The 23518-nt window shown below is 50.6% G+C and overlaps 9 protein-coding genes across 9 annotated transcripts; 2 read left to right on the forward strand and 7 right to left on the reverse strand.

The window, feature by feature from the left end:
• Window positions 1-1130: 1130 nt before the first annotated feature.
• QC762_0078070 (uncharacterized protein) lies at window positions 1131-2336 on the reverse strand (the record flags this gene model as incomplete). The annotated part of the gene is made up of 1 exon (XM_062883864.1): window positions 1131-2336. One exon carries the CDS (start codon window positions 2334-2336, stop codon window positions 1131-1133), a length of 1206 nt encoding a protein of 401 aa, XP_062741882.1.
• Window positions 2337-2687: 351 nt separating this feature from the next.
• QC762_0078080 (uncharacterized protein) lies at window positions 2688-3230 on the reverse strand (the record flags this gene model as incomplete). Its single annotated transcript, XM_062883865.1, has 2 exons — window positions 2688-2829; window positions 2890-3230. The coding sequence occupies 2 exons, from the start codon at window positions 3228-3230 to the stop codon at window positions 2688-2690; spliced, it is 483 nt and encodes a 160-aa protein (XP_062741883.1).
• Window positions 3231-5085: 1855 nt separating this feature from the next.
• QC762_0078090 (uncharacterized protein) lies at window positions 5086-5855 on the reverse strand (the record flags this gene model as incomplete). The annotated part of the gene is made up of 3 exons (XM_062883866.1): window positions 5086-5092; window positions 5182-5671; window positions 5723-5855. 3 exons carry the CDS (start codon window positions 5853-5855, stop codon window positions 5086-5088), a joined length of 630 nt encoding a protein of 209 aa, XP_062741884.1.
• Window positions 5856-6680: 825 nt separating this feature from the next.
• On the reverse strand, window positions 6681-7267 carry QC762_0078100 (uncharacterized protein; the record flags this gene model as incomplete). Its single annotated transcript, XM_062883867.1, has 2 exons — window positions 6881-7267; window positions 6681-6831 (listed from the first exon to the last, which is right to left on the reverse strand). The coding sequence occupies exons 1-2, from the start codon at window positions 7045-7047 to the stop codon at window positions 6681-6683; spliced, it is 318 nt and encodes a 105-aa protein (XP_062741885.1). The 5' UTR covers window positions 7048-7267.
• A 742-nt stretch (window positions 7268-8009) lies between these two features.
• On the forward strand, window positions 8010-8503 carry QC762_0078110 (uncharacterized protein; the record flags this gene model as incomplete). Its single annotated transcript, XM_062883868.1, is given in 2 exon segments — window positions 8010-8068; window positions 8074-8503. Coding segments are annotated over 2 exon segments (489 nt in total).
• Window positions 8504-8549: 46 nt separating this feature from the next.
• Window positions 8550-8924, forward strand: QC762_0078120 (uncharacterized protein; the record flags this gene model as incomplete). The annotated part of the gene is made up of 1 exon (XM_062883869.1): window positions 8550-8924. One exon carries the CDS (start codon window positions 8550-8552, stop codon window positions 8922-8924), a length of 375 nt encoding a protein of 124 aa, XP_062741887.1.
• A 172-nt stretch (window positions 8925-9096) lies between these two features.
• Window positions 9097-10155, reverse strand: QC762_0078130 (uncharacterized protein; the record flags this gene model as incomplete). Its single annotated transcript, XM_062883870.1, has 1 exon — window positions 9097-10155. The coding sequence occupies one exon, from the start codon at window positions 10153-10155 to the stop codon at window positions 9097-9099; it is 1059 nt and encodes a 352-aa protein (XP_062741888.1).
• Window positions 10156-17038: 6883 nt separating this feature from the next.
• MFS2_1 (MFS siderochrome iron transporter 1) lies at window positions 17039-19597 on the reverse strand. The gene is made up of 2 exons (XM_062890772.1): window positions 18809-19597; window positions 17039-18748 (listed from the first exon to the last, which is right to left on the reverse strand). The coding sequence occupies exons 1-2, from the start codon at window positions 19177-19179 to the stop codon at window positions 17200-17202; spliced, it is 1920 nt and encodes a 639-aa protein (XP_062741889.1). The 5' UTR covers window positions 19180-19597; the 3' UTR covers window positions 17039-17199.
• A 2368-nt stretch (window positions 19598-21965) lies between these two features.
• Window positions 21966-23255, reverse strand: QC762_503550 (uncharacterized protein; the record flags this gene model as incomplete). Its single annotated transcript, XM_062890773.1, has 1 exon — window positions 21966-23255. The coding sequence occupies one exon, from the start codon at window positions 23253-23255 to the stop codon at window positions 21966-21968; it is 1290 nt and encodes a 429-aa protein (XP_062741890.1).
• Between the last annotated feature and the right edge of the window lie 263 nt (window positions 23256-23518).

The raw sequence follows: 23518 nt of genomic DNA on the forward strand, positions 1-23518 counted from the left end.
GCTCCTCTGTGGTTCCGCTGTTTCCTCAGGCCATTACAATCTGGGCCTGGTCACGTGTCCTATTCTTCTTCCTCCGCTGGGTCGTACACTCCCGAGCCTTCCACCCACTCGGCGTATTTCTTCCAGTCCTTTCCCAGGAGCTTATCCGGCCTCCTGAGCGCTTTTCGCATTTCGCTGTTCAGAGTGCCCCTGGCCCGCGCCGCTGGGCACTCCGCGAAGTGCCGATTTCCGTGGGTCGGCCGCAGCGGCAGGTCCTATACGAGTCGTGTCCGAAGCGTAGGTGGTACTCCTCGTAGTCTCCGTGTCCCGTCCTCTCCGCCAGGAGGTGGTGTAGGGTCTTTCTTGCGAGCGTGAGTTCCGGGGGGGGTCGTTTCCCTGGTCCCGGGATCATTAGCTGGGCGTATCGCGTCGGCCTGTTCGCCAGCCACCACGAGTTCCACGCCTCCCTCTTCAGTGCCCTGGCCTTTGCCTTGACTGCGGTCAGGGCGGGGGGGGATCTTGGGTCTGGGAGCGCCCCCCCGAGGCCGGCCTGAACCGAGAGGTGAGGGAGCACAAGCGCGAATTCGAGACGGCAGGTGAAGCCAAGGCGCCGATCAAACCAAACAAATCAAATCCGGCCTCATATTTGCGTTAATTTGAACTGGGAAATCTCAATTTAGAGGAGCTTGCAGATGCGCAGCAGAACCTCATTCGGTAGCGTTGTCAGCGTTTTTGGTGGTGCCATGACAGGATGTCTGGTGATGGCGATGTTCGGTGTTGGGGGGAAAAACTCTAGAGCATGGATTGAGGGGGAAACCCTGGGGGGGTCCTTCCTTTTATGCAACTTCTTACCCCTCTTCAAGGGCCATCCTTGATCATGTGGTCGGATGGGAATTATTGGATGTCAGTCCAGAGGCTTGAGGATAACTGCATATCCATTGACCAATGGTTAGCCACAAACAAAAAATCATGTCGACGCCTTCAAAACAAACATTCCCGTTACACAAGAAAGTTAACATTTTGCCTAGCTAATTCAATAACTAACCGTTAAGCAGGGGGTATCTAGCATAATTACATGACTCACTCGCCTAGACAGGCATCGACACCGGATTTCGGTTAGGTGCCCAACACCAAGCAGTCCCACCAGCCACCTACGCAGGAGGACCAGGGTAAGCTGGAGGTATATCATCATCCTCCACCCGCTGTCCTCCTCTCCCAGCTCCTCCATTACCGCCACCTCTTGTCATCTCGATACTCTCCGTGACCCGACCCGTCGGCTTCCTTTCTCCCAACCACTCCACCGGATACCGATGCCGAAATCCAAACTGGCCCCATAACTTGATCTTTGTCATGAGCGACATCTTCTTCCACTGCTCCCTGAAGTCGGCCTGATGCTCTGGACTTCTTTTATCCTCTATCGCCGTGAAAAAGACGAGAAAAATGAAGATCAGATTCCAACACACCGTTCCCAACCGGAGACACGACTTGCCCAGCATCAACCGCCTGAACCAGAAGAAACTTTCGACGAACCCAAGAAGAAAAATGGACGGGATAACAGCCGCAACAATGATCTTCCACGGCTCGATTTTGCTGCACTTCCCGGCGTAGCTGTAAGGGCAGGGTCGCGGCTCGCCAGGAAGATGGCAGTGTGTGATATAGGATTGATTGAAGCTCTTGAGATCCGATATGACAAAGCCTGCATCTCCGTAGCGAGGAAGTCCACCGCTGCGGGTTGGGGGTAGATCCGTCGGCTTGACGTGGATCTCTCTCACTGGTGACGGGTAGGCTCCCCTATAGGAGGGTGTGGTTGTATAGACTGGGAAGACGGTGGCTTTGGGGAGCATGTACTCGTCGAGGAACTCGGATGGGAGGCGGTCGCCCCAGTAACTGAGCAGATGAGATGTGGTGAACTCGAATGGAGTTGGGCAGCTGGCTGGGGCGGTGAGGGTGTGGTCAATCCACCAAAGGTCGCTCGTAGATGGGGGCCTAGTTGTCGTTGATCGGAACCAGTACCAGCCGTCAATCTCGGACCGGGGGACGGCGTCCGGGGGCAGGAGGATGGTGGCCATTTTAATGTCCCAGTCGCGGTTGGTGTACGTTGAACTGCTCGTCGGTGTGGCACCAGGGGGAATGTTGGTATGCTTCACCGTGTAAGGAACACCCGGGACATATGTCTCGTAGCATGACGTTAACCCGGTTGTACCCTCCGGATCGCAGCCGTTTGGTAAGTAAGATGTTGCCAGGGCCAGTAATTTTGTGCGAGTCCACCCAGTCCACTCGTTGGCCTGTGCTGGATGAATCACACTGGCCATGATGGCCAAAAAGGCTACTGCATGTGGGTTTGTTTGTACCATCATGAAGACATGGCTGTGGAGAAGGAGACCACAACGAAGCTAAACAGGGCGGCCCGCAGTACTTAAGACGTGTGCCCAACTTGGCGCCGGCAGGGTTGGCATGATGTTCACTCGGCGGGATTATGAAGAAGGGATAGCTGAGGCTTGGCAATGTGAACTAACCCGTACTTGCACCAACCGTAGGGCAGAATGAGGACATGCCAAGGCTATGCCAAACAGCCAAGCTCAATAGGCACATGGTAGGGCTGATTCGGTCGCGAGATCACGGGTAGGAATGGGAAATTGGGAATAACTTCACGGGTGTGATTTCTCTGTCCCATCTAGAATACTGCCCTGCCTTTGCCTGAAAGGCAACTATAACACCGCCGAAGAGGTCACTTCGCCCGCCATGTCAAACTCCATCACATGGCAATCCGACTCGACACCCTTTTCTGTGTCACTGTCCAGACAGCCATGCAACATCATGAGTCCTGTCGCATTGGCATTGAATGTTGTTCTAGGGAAATGTTAGCCCAAGCCATAACGGGTTCATATTTCTTGTCAAAAGTATACTTACCCCGGCGACCCCGAACACGTCCACGTTTCCCTCAAACTCAAACTCATATCCTCAAAATCAAATCGAAACTCAACCCCAGGATCGCTGCACTTCGACCACGGCTCATTTCCCGCTAATCTGGCAAGATCAACATCCTGTGCCAGACACTCCACTGTTTTGTTCGTCGCTGAGGAATATGATGTGAACCCAAACGTGCCCATGGAACCGCCGTTGGCCCAGTCGTAGACCTTCAGGACAAGGTCATTGATGCTCCAGTAGGAAGTGGATTGTGATGTTGTTGTGCAGTCCTCGACCGCGAGGGTAATCCCGCAGATGAGAGCCACAAGGAAAGCGAGCTGCATGTTGTCCGTTTGAATTTGGAAAGATAAAAATCCGGATCAAGCCCAACCAGGTTTCACCCCTTGGATTGTTGGTGTGTACTTGCGGTTGAGTCTCATATATATGATATGGGCGGGTTGCCAGTCTCACGACAGGTTAAACTGCCGGCATGGAGTCTCTCGGCTGAACGGCAAAGGGGTGGCTAACGGAACAAGCAACGCCAGCCAGAGCTCCGTACGCGTTTTACGCGTAGATACGACTACCAGAGGGCTAAGTGCGAGGATCCAAAGGCCATTGCCGAGTGGTTTGCGCTCGTATGGAACACTAAGGCTAAGTACGGTATTGTAGATGACGATATCTACAACTTCGACGAGACTGGGTTTATGATGGGTGTCACGGCAGGCCGGACCACTGCACCATACCCACTGTGATTGCTATCAAAAGCTACAAGTGAGCCAAGCTTCCTGGCTTGGCTCGCTCCAGTGGTATATATATGGTGACGCCGCCACAGCCGTCACAATGGGTATTATCTTCGCGGGCATGGTAGTTACGACCTCGGACGGCCTTAGTAAGGCGAAACTAGCCCAGCCTGGTAACCGCGAATGGGCAACGGTAATCCAGGGAGTTAATGCCCTCGGTTGGGCCATCCCTCCTTTTATCATCTTGGCCGCGCAGTACCACCTTGCCAACGAGGCACTAAGCAAGCGCAGGAGAGCCAAAAAAACACGTGTGCGGCTTGGAGGATCACTTACTGTGCAGGATGCACACGATCTACTAGACCAGAAGGCCGTGGGTGGGGAGGCAGTGGAAGAAACGCAGCTGGATGGTAGTGGTGTAGGGGGTGCTCGTACAAAGGTTCAATGCTGTGTTGTATGCGGCAAGCCTGGCCATAATGCACGTACTTGCCAGGAGGCTGTAGAATCGTCTGATTCGGCTGTTTCTGATGTAATTATAGTTGGTTTATAGTGTTGTTATGTTGCAATTGAGGATAGTTGTTGTAGGGTGGTGGAGACTGTACGACTCGCTTATATGTACGACTCGCTTATAATATACGTTATTGTTATTTACGGTGGTGGGCTGAAGATAAATAAAAGACAGATATAGGTCGCCAGGAGTAAATACACATGAAAGTTTTTGCTACCAAGAAACTGAGAAGCTACCTTAGGTAAAGACGAAAAAACTCCATGCTTGAAGACCCCAAATCACGAACGAACTGTTATCTCTATTACGCTTGAGTCAAAAGTGCTGCTACCAACTGGGAAAGCCTACATACTCTCTTTCCGCTTTTTCGTATCAATGTCCTGGACACCGTCATCCTTCCTTTTCCGCTTTCTTTCTATCTCGCCACACACAGCTGTTCCCGCTTGTCCGTCCTGCTGATGACAGTTCCATGTATGGTCCAACCACTCCTCGCGTGTTTTTATTTCCACCGCTACCAAACCTTTCCTCTTGCATTCCGGGCATTCAAATGGCTTTTGGAACATCTTGCTATGGGACTTATTGACATGTCTTGAGTGGCTATTTCCGGGGTGGTGCATTTGTTCGCAAAACAGGCATCGGGCTGAACTGGTCGTTTGTGTTTTAGTTGGACGTCCCTTCTTGTCAGACCTTTTACTAGGCAACCACGGCGTATAATTTGTGCCGTGGCACTTGGCTGTGTGGTTACTCCACGCTTCAGGACCTTCAATAATAACATCGGGACAAAGGGGGCATGGTATAGGTTTGTCGAACGTCCCCTTCTTGAAGTGTTGATCTTGGTTGTGCCGTGTTAAACCATTACGTTTAGCGAAGGTGCGTTGGCAAAAGAGGCATGTCCATGCCTTAGTATCAGGTTCCTCAACCATCGTCTGCGCTTCGGTGAGAGAATGTATCACTGCCTTAAGCTCTGTGACACGGTGACCCAAATATGAGACGAGCATTCGACAGTATATCTCGGTTCTCCTTGGCTTCCCAAGATCTCTGTCAGTCAAAAACCTGCCCACGTAACCTCCTTGGTCGTGAGGATGGGGGGCAGGAGGGGTGCCTCGGGGTATCGGGATATCTTCAATCGACTGGCCTAGCGCCCGGCGTCGATCCACCTCTTCCAAATCTTCACCTCTCCGCTTTTCCACCATCAAGGCCAGTATCTGTTTCCGTCTATTCGCCAGCGCAGCATAAGCTCGACTGATATCGGGAGAGGAGGATCTTGCTTTCGCCTGTTCATACTCCCAAGTAAGCTTGGTAATATTCTCACGTAGTCGTAGGCTTTTCTCATCCTCTTCGGTAGGATATAGGGGTGCATTGACGTCTCTGAGAAGTGTGGCGCGCTGAAGACTGCGAAAGAGTGAGTGGTGTTCTCCTGCGGCATCAGTGCCAAATATGATTGGCATAAGCTCCTGGCGTATATGCTCGGGCTGGTAGCTCGATTCAAACACAGCTGTTGTATTTGACATAAGGTGACCGCGCAAGGCCGGAGTCAGAGGGCCTGTGTTAAGGTTAGTGAGGGCTTTGAAAGATCGTCAGGTTTGAATCGTACCATCGAGGAGAGACCCTGCACCAACGCGCAGCGAGTAAGGCCTGATCGTGTCGCGGTTTCCCGCCACACGCCACAACTCATTCCACATGCCCCAATACTTATGGTAGGGCATAGGGAAAATCTCTTGCTCCATTTTGTCTTCTTTCCATCTAAGATCGAGGCAGTCCGTCTGGTCTAAATTTGGTCGCGTCAGTATCTCCTCCAGAGAACCAAACTCAGCCTCGAAAGCATTGTCGTGAATAGCTTGTCCGATAATCAAGCTGAGAAGACAGATCGTCTGGCATGGGACAAGAGTGATAGAGAATTGTACGCTATAAAATATTAGAAGAGGAGTCTCAAAGTACTATTTGCTGACCACTTACACTGCATTATGTGAGTTTGCGGTATACTGGCGCCTCTTATTGTGAACAATCTTAATCGTTGCGCAAATCGCAAGATTTTTCGGATTATCATCAACTCGCAAGCATCGAATACGAACATGCTGATATCTGAAGGAGACAATAGAGCCAGGGCAGAACCCAAATCCTGCGAGTAGAAGGACCGAGTGAAATGCAACCCGTTGCCTTGCGGTACATCGGAGATCTGATGGTCGTGTCCAGAGCGTGTCCAAAAGGAGAATGATATCGTCAGATGTTAGGACTTTCTTCTCAAATGTTTGCTCACTGGATAAGTGAAGCTCATCGCTCAATTCAACTCGAATTCATACGTAAATAGTTAATACTCGATCGAAAATAAGAAAATGAAAAAACTAACCCTGGATACATCGGCGACAGGTCCAGACCCGGGATTGCCCCCGGCACCCACGTCCGCCCATCTTAACTTCCATTTATGTCTATGATCTGGATCGTTGTGTCGTGCTTCGTTCAGAATAGTTGTGTCGGCCATGTAGACGATATTCCTCCAGAAAGTAAGAGCCGACTTCGCCGCGGATATGGTCTGAACTACTTGTGTTTCGGATTTACCAATGGCCGGGCGCTTTTGTCGTGACCTGTAGAATGTGCTCATAGAGAAATGCCCGAATCAGGCTTTTGGGTTTGTCCTTATTCTCACAAAAGTCCATCCAAGCAGTCGTCATGCTGTAATCCTGGTAGGGAATAGTACGATACCACCTACGAAGCTGTTAGTGGCCTGCCTTCTTGGACTATTTAAGGTACTAACCACTCAAACTTTTGCCAATCTCTTTGGGCGGCTTCCTGGGCTTTTTTACTGACGGGTACAAACTCGAGGATCGGATTTGACTCAAACCGCTGGATAAGTTGAGCAGCGCTTACGAGCCCGGCGTCCTCATCATCCGAGTCGAGTGAAATTTGGAGAACTCGAGGCATGGTGATTAGATGGCGTGGACAAGGGTATGCTTGACGTGATGCTGGTGGATGATGGTTGATGAATGATGGTTGATGGATGATGGTTGATGGATGATGGTTGATGGATGGTGGGTTGAGTTGGCTAGCTGATGTTAACCCGCAACGAAATGATGGCGGGAATCCATATAAATATTATGGATTAAAATTATCTATTTAATGTAGTGGCGCTGGCATAACGGTGTTTTGGACGTTATGGCTACGCCATTTAAAACGGGCACAGCCGTTAAGTGCTTAACATGAAGATCTGTCGCGGCCATTTTCAGCCCTCGTTCTGTCACAAATTTGGGTGGTAGATATCTCAAAAAATAAAACTGGTATCGCTCGCTTATATTGGTCGCTCGCTTATAATGTACGTTAGATTAATACTAATACCCTATATATATTAATTAACCCCCCATTTTACTCGCCCGGTTGGCTGAATCAATATCAACGCCCGCCCTTGTTGCAAGCATACCTTATCATTTAACCATCGCCAAACCTGATTGTGATAATAAACTTTCGAACCATGTCAACGATGCCGCGGCCAAGCCAAGATGGGTTAGAATGGAAAGAGACTGTTTGAACTTGTGCCGCAGTGGACGCGAGACCCTTCGATTGCCGCAATCGAAAACGTGTGTCGCCAGCATTTGAGCATCGCCCCCAAGGACCCCTGCACCGTCGCCTTCCACACATCCGGCCTGTTCAACAAACTCTCCATCGTCGAATCTGCTAGCGGCCCTCGCATGATGCGCGTCTCGCTGCCCGTCTATCCCCGCCACAAGACCCGCGCCGAGGTAGCCACCTTGCGCTGGGTGCGCGAGAACACCACGATCCCCGTCCCCAACGTGTTTGCTTTTGACGACAGCAACGACAACGAGATCGGTTTCGAGTGGATATTGATGGAGCTGATGGAGGGTGCGCCGGCGCATCGAAGGTGGCGGACCATGTCCTTGGAGCAAAAGGTCGTCTTCACGAAGCGGGTCGCGACATTCCAGGCCGAGTTGTCAGGACGTGGGAGTTGTCGGGACGTGGGAAACCGGAGTCCATATTCAGGGGCATAGGGACGTTGGATCTGCGGAAAGTCGATCAAGTCGATCAGGGACATGACGCTGAAGATTTGGACAAGGTCTCTCCTGGTCTACTAGTGTCCCACGAGTTCTTTATGGGCGATCATCTTTACTACGACATTCCACGAGGCCCCTTCCGCTCTAGCCATGACTGGTTGAGCGCGGTGTTGAACATCATCATAGTACACCAGACAGCAGTCCTCGAGAAGACGGACGATGAAGACGAGAAAGAAGACGCCGAGGAAATCTTGCCTGTGGCGCAGAGACTGCTCGCTCTTGTTCCCAAGGTCTTTCCCGCACATCCGGACGAAGCAGAGACAACAGCACTTCTACCACCACGACCTCCATCTAAACAACATCTTGGTGAATGAAAAAGGCGAAATCACGGCCGTTTTGGACTGGTAATCCATCTCAGCAATGCCTCTATGGATGTCGACCACAGTTCCCAAGTTCTTGGACGAGCCAGTTCGGGAGGAGGAGCCGCAGCCGCATATGTACATGGATGAGATACCTGAGAAGTGCAACGATGAGAACGAATGCAGGAATGAGCTCTACTTCATACACAGGATGGAGTGGGAAGCAACGCAACTGCGGAAGGTCTACAACGTCACGCTGAGGGAGCTGTGGCCAGAGTGGCCGCTCGAAGAAAGCTATGTGGAGCTCGATTTCTTCCAGGCAGTCTCTCAATATGACGGGATATGGGTGAAGAAGGCAGTCAGATGGGCCGATTACCTGGAGAAGGGTCAAGTTATGCGATTCAAGGACTTGTGGGGAAGTGGGCTCGGTTTGTAGGGAGGTGGGCTCAGTCTGAAGAAATCATGGCATGGCCGAAATCAAACCAAGCCAAACTTTGATCTTTGCTACCAACCATACTCTACCCAACAAACTGTTTTCTGACTACCAGTACAAGGTGCCCATCCTGACCCTCTCCCCAGTCTACTCGGCGTCCTCGTCCTCATCCTCACTATTCATCGTCGTCTGAGGAAAGGTCCGAAATCTCGGATTCGTCGTCCGATACTTGGTCCTCGATAACCTCGCCCTCGTCATCCCACTGCGCACCCTCACTCAATGCGACATTTCTGCCAGTCAAGACATCGAACGCTCGCATTTCAATACGTGGAAGCGCATGCGTCAATATCCTCACTATTTTTGGGGCAGCCATCTGTGCCACAAGAACTTGCGCTTGCTTCTCCATATCCGCTTTCAGTTGAAGGAACCCCCCTGTAGAGGAACCGCAACATGTGGCGTGCGCTGCCGAGGTGGTTACAGGTGACTCGTTGGACAGACTGAGGTTGATGAGCATCTCGTTCAGTTTCAGATCGGTGCAATGCAGTGGGGGTCTTAGAACATCGGCACAAATACTGCGCATGCGCAGTCGCAAACGTCGTAGCGTAGTAAAAAGCGCGGCGATACTCGTGCAGACATGGATTACTTCACCGCGCTCCTGGCTTTGATGCGGTATAAGTCGAGTACCGCATAGATCTAGCTCTAGACTAGTTAGGTTGCTGACCGACAAGAAGGCGCGTATTGTGGATAAAAAAAGGTAGTCACGACGTTCTAGAAAACGAAGTAGCGGATGCAGTTCACTGGTGGCTTGGATGCGTAAGATTCGCAGTCTCTGTGATTGTTGGATGATGGCGGCGAGGTAGAGGAGATCGTTATTCAACTCTGTTGTCCAGGTTGCGCGCACAGCGTTTCCAAGAGCGCCATTCCAGACATTTACGGCCTGCGGATCGTGTCCAGACAGCGGAATAGAGTCCCAGTCTTCAAAGCCTTTCAAATTCAGGTCCAAGGTTTCCACGCTGTTTTTGACTAGACGCAGACTTGATTCCACATACGGAGAAGACAGCAAGCGTCGTAGTGTCTTCTGAGTAACGTAAAGATCCCGGAAGCACGCGGTATGGGCAAATTCGCTCCACTGCTTACAGACTGTGAGGCGTGACAGATCCGAGCGAAAATAGGATGAGCCCAAATGATCGAATATTTGAATCAAGGTTTCGGGGGGAAGTTTGAGGAGTGCCATAGTGTGTCGTGCAAGCGAACGGAGGCGGTGTCAGTGTGTCTGGATCAAGAGACGTACATGTCTTTCCGCGGTTCAAAAACAAAAAGAGATCGAAGAGTGGATTTTATTTGCAAGTCGGAGAGCTGACACAAGACCCACTATATGTTAAGTGTCGCATGGCAGGCAGCCAACAACTGTATCAGTACCGAATCCAGCAGCGCTTGTGGATCTGCGGGGGGTAAAGTACAGTGCACACGTCAGAGGAACCCATTCAAGGTTCGTCCACTTATTTAAGGCAGGTTAATAATGTAAGCATAAGTGATTGGCCGGCTTTCAATTCTGCAAACCGACGTGACGCGCCTAGCCACACCGGCAAATTCCGTCAGCTAACGTTACACAGAAAATCCCACTTAGCCCTTGCGCAGTGGGATTCAACGGTGGGAATTTCAATTCCCAGGGCCTTATTTTTGACCGGAAGATCACACCCTTATACGTGTGAGAACTAGTGGGAGGTGTAAGTGAAAGACAGTGGTTTTAGTGAACTTGAGAATCGAACTTGGGCGTTTGCACTTAGTATTCCCCTTTCCAGAAACCTTGGCGATCTTTTAATAGGCTATTTACTATCGAAGTTACGATAATATTAGTTTTTTTCCATTTTGCGGTTGATATGTGGCCTATGGAAGTCTTGGCCCAACTAAGCTTTGGAGGCCGATTGTGACGAACCCCTGTACAGAACCTCTGAAAGGGATACTGGTTGAAGGCTACTTCTGACAATTGGTTCGGTGCGGCTAAACAGCGCACAACAAGATGTCTCAATGTAAACACAAGATGCCGTGAATACAAGTGTTACAACCTGCACCGGGAGTGGATACAGACTGCAAGGCAGTACGCCGAAGGTGAATATGACAGGATGATCGAAGGTTGTGACAAGCGTCTCAGACACGGGTTCACTGTCAACAACAGGTTGTTCTAACAAAGAGCTACTGAGAGTAGATTGTAGACAAATGAACTTGATTGCTTGCATGAGGAATCAGATTCCTCGACATGGGGAGCGCCGGTCACTCCCCCCTATTTATGTGAAACTATCTACATATGTTTCTGAAGTATCTTTGTACCTTGCTCAGTGTGCTTGTATTGCTTGTTTTTCTCTCTGTTCCTGCTCTCTTTTATAGACCTTTCTGCAGGATTCATTCTGTCACATGGTCAACAAATCATGGCCGCGGCCAACAGACCATGGCCACCGCCAACAGAAGGATGAACTCCTTGCTAGTAAGACTCCTTTCTTTCTGACAGGTACCACCCAGTGGTTCCTGTACAGGGGTATTACGCTTGGGGCGTAACAACAAGCTGTGATTGCATACTGCGGAACTGTCTATCTACACCCGCCAGTTCCTCCGTATATATAGACCGGTTTATCACCATTATCACCAGTGATAATGTCGATTATCACCCTTGGCACTAGTGATAATACAACTTCCCCACTTTTCCTGTTCCAGTGGTTGGACGGGTCGCGCCCCGCGCTCCCCACTTATGTCAGGTCCGTGACACCGCACACGTAGCGCGCGAGGACGAGGTGGGCGCTCTCAGGCGCGGCAGTAAGCTCGGCGATGGTGGCCTTGTTGTTGTTATTGTTGTTGTGTTCCGTAGCGGAAGCCTGTGAATCTAAACAGTCGTACATTTCTGGCGTGCCGATCTTTGGGCCCTGATGTTAATCTTGATCGGTGTCACGGACCTGACATAAGTGGGGAGCGCGGGGCGCGACCCGTCCAACCACTGGAACAGGAAAAGTTGGGAAGTCGTATTATCACTAGTGCCAAGGGTGATAATGGTGATAAACTGGTCTATATATACGGAGGAACTGGCTGGTGTATATAGACAGTTCTGCAGTATGCAATCACAGCTTGTATTCACGGTATCTTGTGTTTACATTGAGACATCTTGTTGTGCACTGTTTAGCTGCACCGAACCAGGATTATTCAGAAGTGCCTTCAACCAGTGTCCCTTTCAGAGGTTCTGGATAGGGGTTCGTCACAGATATGGTACTTAGATAGATTATCTTTACAAAGTTAGAAATAAATTATTATAATAATACGTAAAACTAGGATCGCCGCCGGGTTTTATTTCCAGATTTCAATATTTATTTTCTCTTAGCGCTTAGCGGCCAAGCCTAAAGTATTGGAAAATCGAGCGGGTAGATGTAGAGATACCATAAGGAAATTCACCTTAGAATTTAGCAGAGAATTCTTCCAGAATCGGCATCACACATTTCCCTTGAATTGATTTTCTGGATATTCACAAGGGCCAAGCACTGCTCCATGCCTGTTTTGTAGAGCCTAACCTAGCACAGAAGGATATCACACATCTGCGGGATCACACCAGAGCATTGATTGATCGAAAACAGATGAGCCGGGCAGTCGAACACGAGGAAGTCCGGAACGAGGCAACGCCCCGGCAGAGACGAGGCGAACGGGTAGTCTGCAGAAAAATATCCCAGTGTTTTCATCGTGGCTGCGACGATATACCATATGGCCTGGGACAATACGGCAGTGCTTACCATGATGGAGGATGCATGGAGATGGCTAGCATACAGACTGGGCACCCGCGATATCAGCACACTTGCGGCTGCCTGCCTGAGAGCGAGGCTCTTACCGTTAACTTCTCATGTACGTCAGGCCGAGATATTCTCCACGGAGACTTAGAAAACTGTCTGTTCGGAGCTTGGAGCATCTCACCGGCTTGCGTCGAGCGCTGCCCGAACCGTGGTTTCTATTTTGCGCAATCAATGTCATATGGTCGAAGCAAGAGTTACTGCCAAGTCAGTGTATGAGAAGACGAAGGAGTGTTTGACTGAAGATCACCCACAGACGCTAGCCGCTAAGGCCGAGTGGGCAAGCTCACTCAGGACATCGAGTCAGTACAAAGAGGCGACACAGCTCTACCTACAGATCCTTGAGAAGACGCCAAATCTGCCATTATAGAAAAAAGAACCCGCAGCATCCAGATATCCATCGTTGTACCTCTGATCTGGCTCATGTTTACTGCTGCTCCGGAAATTTGGACAAGGCGGAGGCTTTCGGGACGAGGGCACTTCTGGGCCAGTGGAGGGCATATCGATTGGACCATGTTGATGAAGCAGCTTCTAAGGCGAGTGTAGTAACACTGGAAATAAACGCAACATCCCCGTGTAACTTAAGGTCAAGTCAGATATCTGATGTTATCACAGAGGTCCGGTTTAAGTACATCCTTGGCAAAGCCATTCTCAACATCACCAATGACAATATCTCAGAACAACGGGTTGCCTTCGAATTCGCCTTTCAAGATGAGTTTCGGAATCTTATAGAGCACCGTCTGACAGGCAACAAACAAAGGCTGAACACGATCTGGCAGAATCCGAAGGAGACAGGGAGTGTAACAACTCTTCGTGAGCAGCTACGCCTTCTACTCTCCCGGTTACGAGTTCACCCACACCTCCTCGACACCTGACAGTTCTGGCAAAGGCCAAACTACAACAAGCCAATCATCTACAAATGCTGGACACAGTGCGCAAGTGGCGAGCCACAATCTTTGGAAGCTCGCACGACTTCGCTCTCGCGGCCGACTACGACCATGCTATCGCCCAATACGGACACGGAAATCTTGAGCAAGCACGAGAGGAATTCCGAAAAGTGTTTGATCAAGAGAGCTCTAGCTCTCGGGAAATCGCATGCTAATACCCTAGCAGCCAAGCGCGAGTTTGTTATGGCCTGCTGTGGATTGCGGCAATGGAATGACCCAGAGTCACCTGACTTTAGTGAACTCAAAACACGCAACATCTAGGGCCAGCCTGTAGATGACTCGGCAAACGAAAATAACTCGTCAAAAATTGACCCTGTATGACTGGGCTGCGGCAAAGTCATGCCTCCACAAGATCACGATTGAATTCAATAGTCAGCTCGGTGCTGCCCACCCCGAAACAATCACGACGATGTTGTGCTTCACACACAAACAGTCAGCGGACGCTCTCGAAACCCTCCAAAAACTCGTTCAGAAAGGTATAGCAGAACTCTCAAAGTCCTCAAGTCTAACCACCGACAAGCTGGGCTTGGAAAGGGAATCAGAGATGTTTCGCCTGGTTGTTTAATGCAACTTAATTATAAAAGACATGGAGGATAGCGCTGAGCAGTTTTTACAACTGGCGTTTGAGCGCTATATCGAACTACGAGTCGGCCAAGACCCATGTCTGCTCGATGCTCAGGTCTACCTGGCGGATATTGTTAAGCTAGCTTCCACGCTTGAGAACCACACCTTTATTATCTTTGATGTCAGATCGGAGGCTGTGCAGAGATTGAATAAGCTGGTTGACAAAGCAGAGGAATTATCCAAAAGTAACGACTTCGAGAAAGCCATCAATCTCTTGAACTCAGCCTACCTATTGTCGAGTGCCGCGCTTTCGGAGAACGATGGACTCAACAGCGTGTTGGCTGAAGTGCCAAAAGACCGGTGAAACCCACCTGAATTGGAGGTTAGTCAATAGCCATCAGACGGAACAAAGACATCCCGTTGTCAGGTTCGTCATCCCTGAAGGTGAGAACAAGACGGGGGTGATGGGAAGCGAAGAAGGAGATTATGGATTGCATAGGAAGTTGAATGAGTGGGTTGATAGGATCAGGGGACTAATGGCTTCAGTCGATATCAACATTCCTTAGCAGGTAATTCGGACGAAGTTTAATGGCTTGGGTCCATTGAGTGGGAAGACTGACATTTCAGGTGCATTTAGTTTTTTTTATTCTACCTGAGTAAAGCGGTCATGTTATTGAACATGATGTAGTTGTATTCCACTAATCTATATCAACTTGACCTGGAGCAAGTATGTTGTTTTTCTTTTATTTTCATTCTTTTTAGTGCACTTTGAGCGCTAGGGAGTCGTAGAAGAGAATGAATGTGTAATGTTTTCTCAGCTATACCCGTACATCTATGTAACAACCAGCATCGACGACATAACACAAACCCACATGTATCAAGGCAATCGTAGACGCTGCTCTTTTGCTCCCAGACTTTGCAAAGCTGCATCAGAAACAGCTATGCCAAGTCTTGCGATGGGCATCTCTATAGAGATCCCAACCCCCGCCATCACTTTCAAACCAAGATCTTCAAAGCCAAGATCAAGAACCCCCAACCTGTCAAAAGCCTCCTCTTGTAGCATATGAGTAACAACCGGATATTTCCTGCCATCCCCAGGCGACACTGCGGTACAACTCTCATGAATCTGATAGTCGGGTAGACAAACACCATAAATAGTCTGCACAGACGCGAGCGAAGTCCCCGAACACTTAACCAAAGCGTGGAAAGAATGAATGACCTCCCTCCGGAAAGCCACGTCTGGATGAGGCTCCATCCTCGGGCGGATATATTGCCCTGGGGCTGGGTTTTCTCACCAAATAGCTCCATTGCTCCTCATCAACGTTGTCATCCTCGTGCCAATCAGTGATAAACCCCATTCCACACTTCCTTCGTTTGGTTCCTTGTCTCTAGTGCCCAACATCTTTATTAGGTAACCCATCTCCCCACCCCCCAATACCATGCATGAAAGAGACCGGAATTCTGCATTCTCAATCTTGACGCATCTTAACATAGATGTCAGCGGCCTAAGCAGGCCTTTCAGTGTCTTTGACAAGGCTCATGATGCACAGTCTCAAGAGCAGCACATCCAGACCGTCAAAAAAGACCAGTACTCTAGACCACAAGCATCACAGACCTGCACCCCTTCTGTCATCTCTAGTCATTGCTGCACTCAGACTTTACATCCCTGCTTTTTTATCTTCAACCGCAGCTCATACATAAAGGACTTCTCCACACACGAAAAAACATCCACCACCACCTTCCCTCTGCCCGAACCGATCGTGGCATTCAACTGACAGATCTCGTCTCGATTCTCAAGATTGTCAAAGATTTGGATGGCACAGTCGACAAATGCCAAAAAGGGCGCCCCATGAATAGACACAAAGAGAGAGGAGGGCATTATCCTTCCCAAAGTGAAGCTGATAGGAACCAACCCGAGCATCCGTGTTGGAATACCTGGTACCCACCAACCACTGCATCTTTATCATGTCGATATTTGGATTGATATATCCGCGTCGGTATAATGGTATAGCCACTGTGTGTAATAACTCAGCGTCTCCTCACGCGCTTCATGGTTGAGGAACAATGTCGCAAGCTCGTTTCCCTCCTCTCCACACTGCCGCAGCCGTGCCCCAACTCCATAAGATAAGACTACTGTTCTCGGTCCCCAAATGAGGCGGTGGATCTGAAGACGAAGTTCGGCGGGTAATGATGGGAAGCCGAGCTTCACGGGGTGTGTGACGGCTGGTATGGTGTTTGCCATTTTGTGGGGTGGGGCATTTCAAGGTAGGTAGTGAAGGGAAGCAGAGATGTGAAGCAAAGGAAAGATTGTGGCTGAAAGGAAAGGGAACAGAGCTCAATGGGAGAAAAGATTGTGTGGGAGGTGAAAATGGTGACTGTGTGGATTTCAAACTTTTCTACCGAATCAGATTAACTGAGATGCCTCAATCCACCGCATATGGAGACTACAACATGGAATTAAGAGGCCGTGAAACAGAAACAACAGGCCATATATGATAGTTCCTTGGCTTCTGAAAACGGTGGATAGGCCTTTGGATAGTATGAAAAGACCTTTCAACAAGTATACGTCTTGGAAGATGATCGAAGGTCTTGAAAGATGCCTAGCCCCCACTGGGCCTTAAGCGTTGTCGATAGCCGTTTACGGATAGTCGGTAGACTTTGAAAAGTTTAAATATAGGTAGTATATATGCCTTTAAACATATTAAGTAGGCTTTGATTATCAGTTATAGGCGTTTAAAAATCATTGAGGGTCATGAGACATGATGCGACGTGAAATCAAGCAGACTCGAGTGACAGTCCAAACAACGGTGTGAAATATTTTGATTCCAAAGGTTCCTCCCCGGGGTATACAAAAGCCTCCTCCCATCATTACCACATACATCATCCAGACATGAAACCTCTCTAGACCAACATGAAACCACTAAGCATATCCGAAACCTTCCCTATTTAGATGACATTGCCCTTCACCTGCTTGAAATCCTTCACCTTGATATCCCTCCAAACAGCCACCGAAACAATCGAAATGACCTGAATGACGGCCGACGCAATAATCATATACCTCATAGCATCGCCATACGAATCTTGAATGGCAATTCTCGTCTCGCTGCCCCACGGGTAGTCGAGCTGGGTCTTGAGGTCGGAGAAGATGAGCGACACGTTAGCCTTCTCGGCCTCGGGCAGGAACTTGTTCAAGCTCCTAGGAAAGACAGTGCCCCAGATAGAGGTGGCGACGGTGCCGCCAATGGCGCCACCAACGTTGGCGAACATGGCCTCGATGGCCAGGACAACAGCGATGTACTGATGGGTGGTGGCAGCCATGGCAGCCATCTGCTCGCAAATAACCAACGTGCCGCCGGAAACTGCAATGAAGATCTGGCACATGGCGATGTATCCAATGTTGGAATCTGGCTGGCGGAACACAACCATGAGGGCCACGCCGAGAATGGTTACGGGAACGCCAAAGTACAAGGCCAACCACTTGAACCGGCCGGTCCAGCGGATCAGCACACCGACAACGAGTGACCAGAAGCAGGACCCAATGCTGTAGATGTTCTGGATGTAACTGGCCCTGGTGATGTCCAAGCCACTGACCACCTGAAGGAAGGAGCCGAAGAAGCTGTTCCAGATATAGAAGGAGATGAACAGGTTGCCGGCAAGAATACAGGCACCAAGAACAGTCCGATCGGTGAGGAGTTCATAAGGGATGAAGGTCTTGGGCGCCCACCACTTCTCATACACTGCAAAGGCGACGCAAAGAACAAAGCCCACGACGAGCATGGCAATGCAGGTGGCCGAGGCCCATCCGTCGGCCTGGTAGAAGTAAATGTTGAAGGGCAAAAGGAACAGTGCCAACCCGGCAATGATGAGCAAGAGTCCAAAGACGTCGAACTCGATGGCGTAATACTTGAGGCTCTCGAGCCAAGTGCGCCCAGAGTTTCTCTCCGGCATGACTCCAAGGGCCTTGGCCTTCTTGTAGTTCTTGTAGAAGAGGGCCAACAAGGGAACACACATGACAGGAGTGATGATGGCAAAAGCGCCAAAAGCCCATCGCCAACCAGGGCCATAAAGGAAAGCGTCCGCAAGGGGCCCACCAACCCAGACGGTGATGATGTAGGGGGAAGAGGCAAAGGCGAACATCAGAGATCTGTTCTTGAGGGACGAGGTGTCGGCAACGAAGATGGAGATCGAGTAGGTGACGCCATTGTAGCCAACCCAGTAGAAGACTTGAGCGGCCGCATATGTTTCGACGTTTTGGCATGCAGCCATCAAGACGAGACCGATTGTCAGGCAAATCACCATGAGGATGAAACCCTGCGGACGACCCCAGATATCGAGAATCTTGGCAAGGGGCAACTTGGACAGGCCGGAGATCAGGTACGCAAAGATCGAGACGGTAGGGGTGAGCGAATGGGCAGAGAAGGCACTCGTGACGTAGGGCAGCAGACTGTTGGTCATGTTCTGCTGCATCGCATCGACGAAGTAGATGATCCAGATACTGAGCACGCATAAATGTTAGCGCACAAGCTACACATGCCTAGCGGGATAGTCTACCTACGTGACATATGCCAAAATAATGTCCTGTTTCGTCCACACCTTGGTCAGGGCCTCGATATCCTGCACACCACGCTGAGCATCGAGCGAGATGGCATCTGAGTCGTCAGCGACAGATTCCTTGACACCCTCGGTATTGACGACATTGGCCTCCTTGTCGCTGGCGGCCTTCTCGTCCACTTCTGGTTCCACGACAGGAACATTGCTGTGCGGCCGAAGCCGAGAAAGAGCATCCCTCATGTTGTCGGCTTGGGGGAGGAACAGGAGGATCGGCGAAAAGGGATGAGAGGGTAGGAACCAAAAAAATGGCCCGGGAAGCAGCGCAACGCGACCTTTTAATCTAATCAGATGGAATGCATCAGGGTGGGAATACATCAGCTTTTCTCCGTCGGCTTGTGCCACCCAATGCACATATCCGCTCGGTCGACCCAGTGGGACTCAATGAGTGACACAGACCATCCCAGAGCAACAGGCCAGAACTCACGAGTGCCACGGGAATCCCGCTTGGAGGCAAGCACTGGATGCATCATCCTGTGGTGCTCCATGTGGTATTCTGCAGACAACCCTTGAGCAGTACCACCTTGGCGTGTCATCCGCAGGGATTTTGGGCCCACCGGTGCATGAGGGCAGGCCGGAGCAGCGCGGGTTGCGTGGTTGCCACGGCCGGCGGTAAGCAGCGGGAATGTGGAAGGGCGACTGGGCGAGAATGGAGGAGGGAGGGGACGAGGTCGAGGAAGGACCAGTCAGGTATCGTTCCGGTGAAAAGCTAGAGGAGTCTGCACTGCCAAGTTCGATGTTGTTTGGGAGCAAGCTCCGAGCAAGGTCCGGCCGTTGAGAAGATCATGTTCAAAAATGGAAGTTCTGGTCGGGGCTCATCCTTGGCAGAGGTGGAGCATTTTTTATCAGATCGTCGAGCATTTCATCTTATCTGATTGATAAAAAAAAGTGGCGGATGGCTTTTGTGGGGACGAGCGTTCAACCACCAATCGCGGACCTTCCTCGTAGCCCTGGAGGAGCATTTCAGATTCTTGCTTCTCGACCGACGGCCTGCATGGGTGTTTTGCGACATCGGCGACAATTAACAGTGGGATAAAGCCATTTTCTCAAAGAACTGGTCTGTTGAGGCTGCCGTTCTGCAACCAGCTTCACGCTATTGACGCTATCGACTGCCTGTATCACCAGCCCATTGACATCGGCTCCAGTCTTGTTCTGTTCTCATACACCACATCACTGTTGATGGCTTTTTGCATTTGGTAATACCGTGGGAGAGACACCTGCTAGCCTTGCGAACAGCTTGCGCCAGTTTGCCTGGTCCAGAGCGCCCAACTTTTCAAGCTTCAAAGGTCTCGGCCCCATTATTATTCTGTTATGTAATAACAGGCAGATGTTCGGTGGAGCTTATACCGAGGTGATGCCTCTGGTATGCCATCAACCATTCTTGCTTCAGCCACTGCCGAAGAAAATACCGTTCATTTTCCAGAGTATTGATGGACATGGGAAAACCGTCAGCACCATGATCCAAATTTTCACACGGCGCCCCCCAACATGTTTGTGTCAGCTTGGAGCTTTGATATCCCACAACCAAGAACCCCAAGACACTAAACCCCACATGATTATGCCATAGCGCCGAAAGTGAGCTTGTCCAAGACCCTTCCCGCTGGTACCTCGCACCTTGCCGAGTCTAGCTGCGCATTCCCGGCGGCATTTGCAAACTTTTTGACAGCATCATGTTCAGAGTTTCAACAACCACCAAGACGTGATGCCCACCGCAACATCCAACCCTTTAGTCATAAACCAGGTCTCCGGGATTTTCTCTTCATCTCGTCCACTCTTGGAACCCACGAACATGCAGTGAGCCATTTAAATCCAAAAAGGTTCTCTTGCTGTCGATCGTTTCACCACTCGTCGGCTCCTTCCCCACATATATGGTTGCACGGAAGCGTGGGTACCCCACTCGTGATACGTTGCTGCCTTCCTTTGGCGCCTCTTGGTACTGCTTGAAGGATCTGATAACCTGGAATCTAAGCCGTTTCGGGGTTTACGAGCGGGACTCACCTTTTTTTTTTCTTCAGTGCTTTGCTACCCCCAGTGCCCCCCAGGGATCACCAGCGAGCGAATCATCTTTGTCGATGTCTTTCTCTCGCTGTGGTCGGCGACATCTCGTAGACCGTCGGTGTAAGTAGTGGCAACATGGTGATCAGCAAACAAAACTCACCGTCCTTACCGACGAGGCTCACACGGCACACAAAATGGCGCCTAAAACGTCCCTGCGAGTTCATCAAATGGTAATCGTGTAATACATCTCCTCGAAGTGAGCTTTCGCGAGCTCACGTACCCAAAGTTGTTAGTTAAACTGCGAACATGGTTTATGATGTGACAAGACGGCATCGACACCTCCAATATAACATCCAAGCTTTTCAGAAACCACTTTCGCTCACCGGGCAAAAGAAGATGCCAACCTGATAAATCTCGTGGGTGACAATGTGAAACTCAGAACACAACAGAAACCTGACCAACGAAACCCTACTTCAATCATGACGAAGAGATAACAATTCCCATTCTCGCACATCGACTATCGTAGCTAGATTCATTACTCTTAGTGTGACAGGTCGGATGCCTTTCTCGATGGAGGCTAGTAGTTCCACATCCCACGGGATGTGCCACAGCCAACAATACGTTGCAGTACGACACAAACACCAACAGCATGGCACGAAACTACATCTTTACAAGAGCTGTAGACAAAAATAGCAATTTTCTGTCCTTTAGCACACATCAGCGATACTACTTTACCATCATGCTCAAGGTGAGGATGGCCTATGTTCCCTCTGGGTGAAACTGCCAGACGCGTGTAAGGCATAAAATCTGCCACTGACTGGTATTTCTGGCAGGTGTCCCAGTGACGACGAATACCAACAGGAGTAGACTTGACCGACGTTGAGATGTTTCACCATGAAAGAGGTGTCAAGGATGCCCTTCGAGGGACCACAGCAAATTCCCACATGGTGAAACACCAGAAAACTAATATAAGCAATCTTCAAATTTGAGAACAGCCGGATACCTGCCGGCACTAACAAAGCCATATACCCATCCATTGTCTATCAACATTCCAGCCCAAAGAAACCCAGAAAGATATAGTCCCAAGACGCGTGACAACTCATCTTTTACTCCCTCCGATCATAATCCTCATACCCCCCCGCCCCCCTCAAAATCCACCCGTCCCCCTCCCTCTCCCCCTTAGCATTCTCCCCACCCCAAATCACCACCCCCCTCCCCCCCGAACACGCCCCAAACCCAAACCTCCCCCTCGGTCCTGGGTGCACCTTCCCCTGACTCTCCATCTGCTCCATAGCCACCAACTCTACCTCCGCCCACGTCAGTTCCCCACTGCTCATCTTTGGAAGCTTCTCCCTCACATAATCCTTCACCTTTGCCCCCGTGACCCCCCTTGATGGGAGCTGCAACGTCCAGATATCCCCTTGGAAAGCCGGTGACTCATCGACAGGAAGGCCGAACATATAGACAAGATACTCCCTCCCATAACCGGTCGTTATCGGAACCAGCGCACCACCAACCCGTGGCTGTGGGCGGGGAGAGGGAGCGGTGAATGAATGCGTTTCCCAGGGGAGGGGTTTTTCCCTGTCTGTGGCGTTGTTGTGGAGATACAATGACAGCAACTCCACTGTGTTGGGGTCAGAGGGGGATTTAGCCAGGACGTAAAGCGTGTTCCCTGCGTAGGCTCTCGCGTCTAGCAGCTCGACCGAAGAAGGAAGGTCAGGCAGTGTCGTCCAGACTGCCTGGTTCAGGTCGTAAAACCAAACCTCGCGTTTCGTTCCGTCGTTGCTACCGCCGACGGAGATGAGAAAACCTTGCTTGTCGTCGATGAACAGGGAGTGACCAGAGCGAGGAGCCATGTTCTTGTATAGCTGAGTTGCACCCCGGAGTTTTGTCCATGCCAGGGTCTCCGAATCCCACTCCCAGATGACGTTCCCTTCGTCAATGGGATTTCCAGAGGCATCTTCACCTCCGTGGATCAAGACGTAGCGGTTGCCCCTGGCGCAGGCGGCGTGGTTTTTGCGTGCGGAGGGGACGTTGAGTTCCCCTGTGGAGATGTCCTTTGTTGGGAAAGCGGGATAGTCTGCTAGGGAGGTGGATTTGGAAGTCAAGGGGTCGGCTTGGGATTTTTCTTGGGGAAGGGAGATGGCGTGCACTGTGGGAGAGCAGAGGTGGCCGGAGGCATCGATGCCACCGAAGAGGTAGGCTTTGTCGTCGATGACTGTAAGAGAATGATTGGAGCGAGCTATGTTGCCGTCATCGCCTTCGGGCTTGTCAAGCTGGGCGAGGGATACTTTGAGGGGGGCGGTAGGAGCTGCGATGGCGACTGCTGCTGCGGCTTCGACGCCTGTCATGATGACTTGCTCGGCCGCGATGGCTGCTGCTACGACGCCGGCCATGATTATCGTTGGTCAATTGGAGAGAGCCTAGGTATAGCTGAGTGGAAAAGAGACGACTTGCGAATACAGTGATGTGTTTTGAACAGGTGAGATATGTTAGGGGACGTCGAAAACCGAGTGTTTGGGAAGCTGAGGTTGGACGATGACGTAGGTGTGGGGCGGGGACCTTGCTGGCCACAAAACGTTCCTGAATGACACACCGGGTGGTCCCTGCACCTTCGACCCATCAGCATCATCTCACACATCCAAAAGATGATAGACAC

Source organism: Podospora pseudocomata, chromosome 5 (assembly GCF_035222375.1).
Source record: "Podospora pseudocomata strain CBS 415.72m chromosome 5, whole genome shotgun sequence".
Classification (NCBI taxonomy): Eukaryota; Fungi; Ascomycota; class Sordariomycetes; order Sordariales; family Podosporaceae; genus Podospora; species Podospora pseudocomata.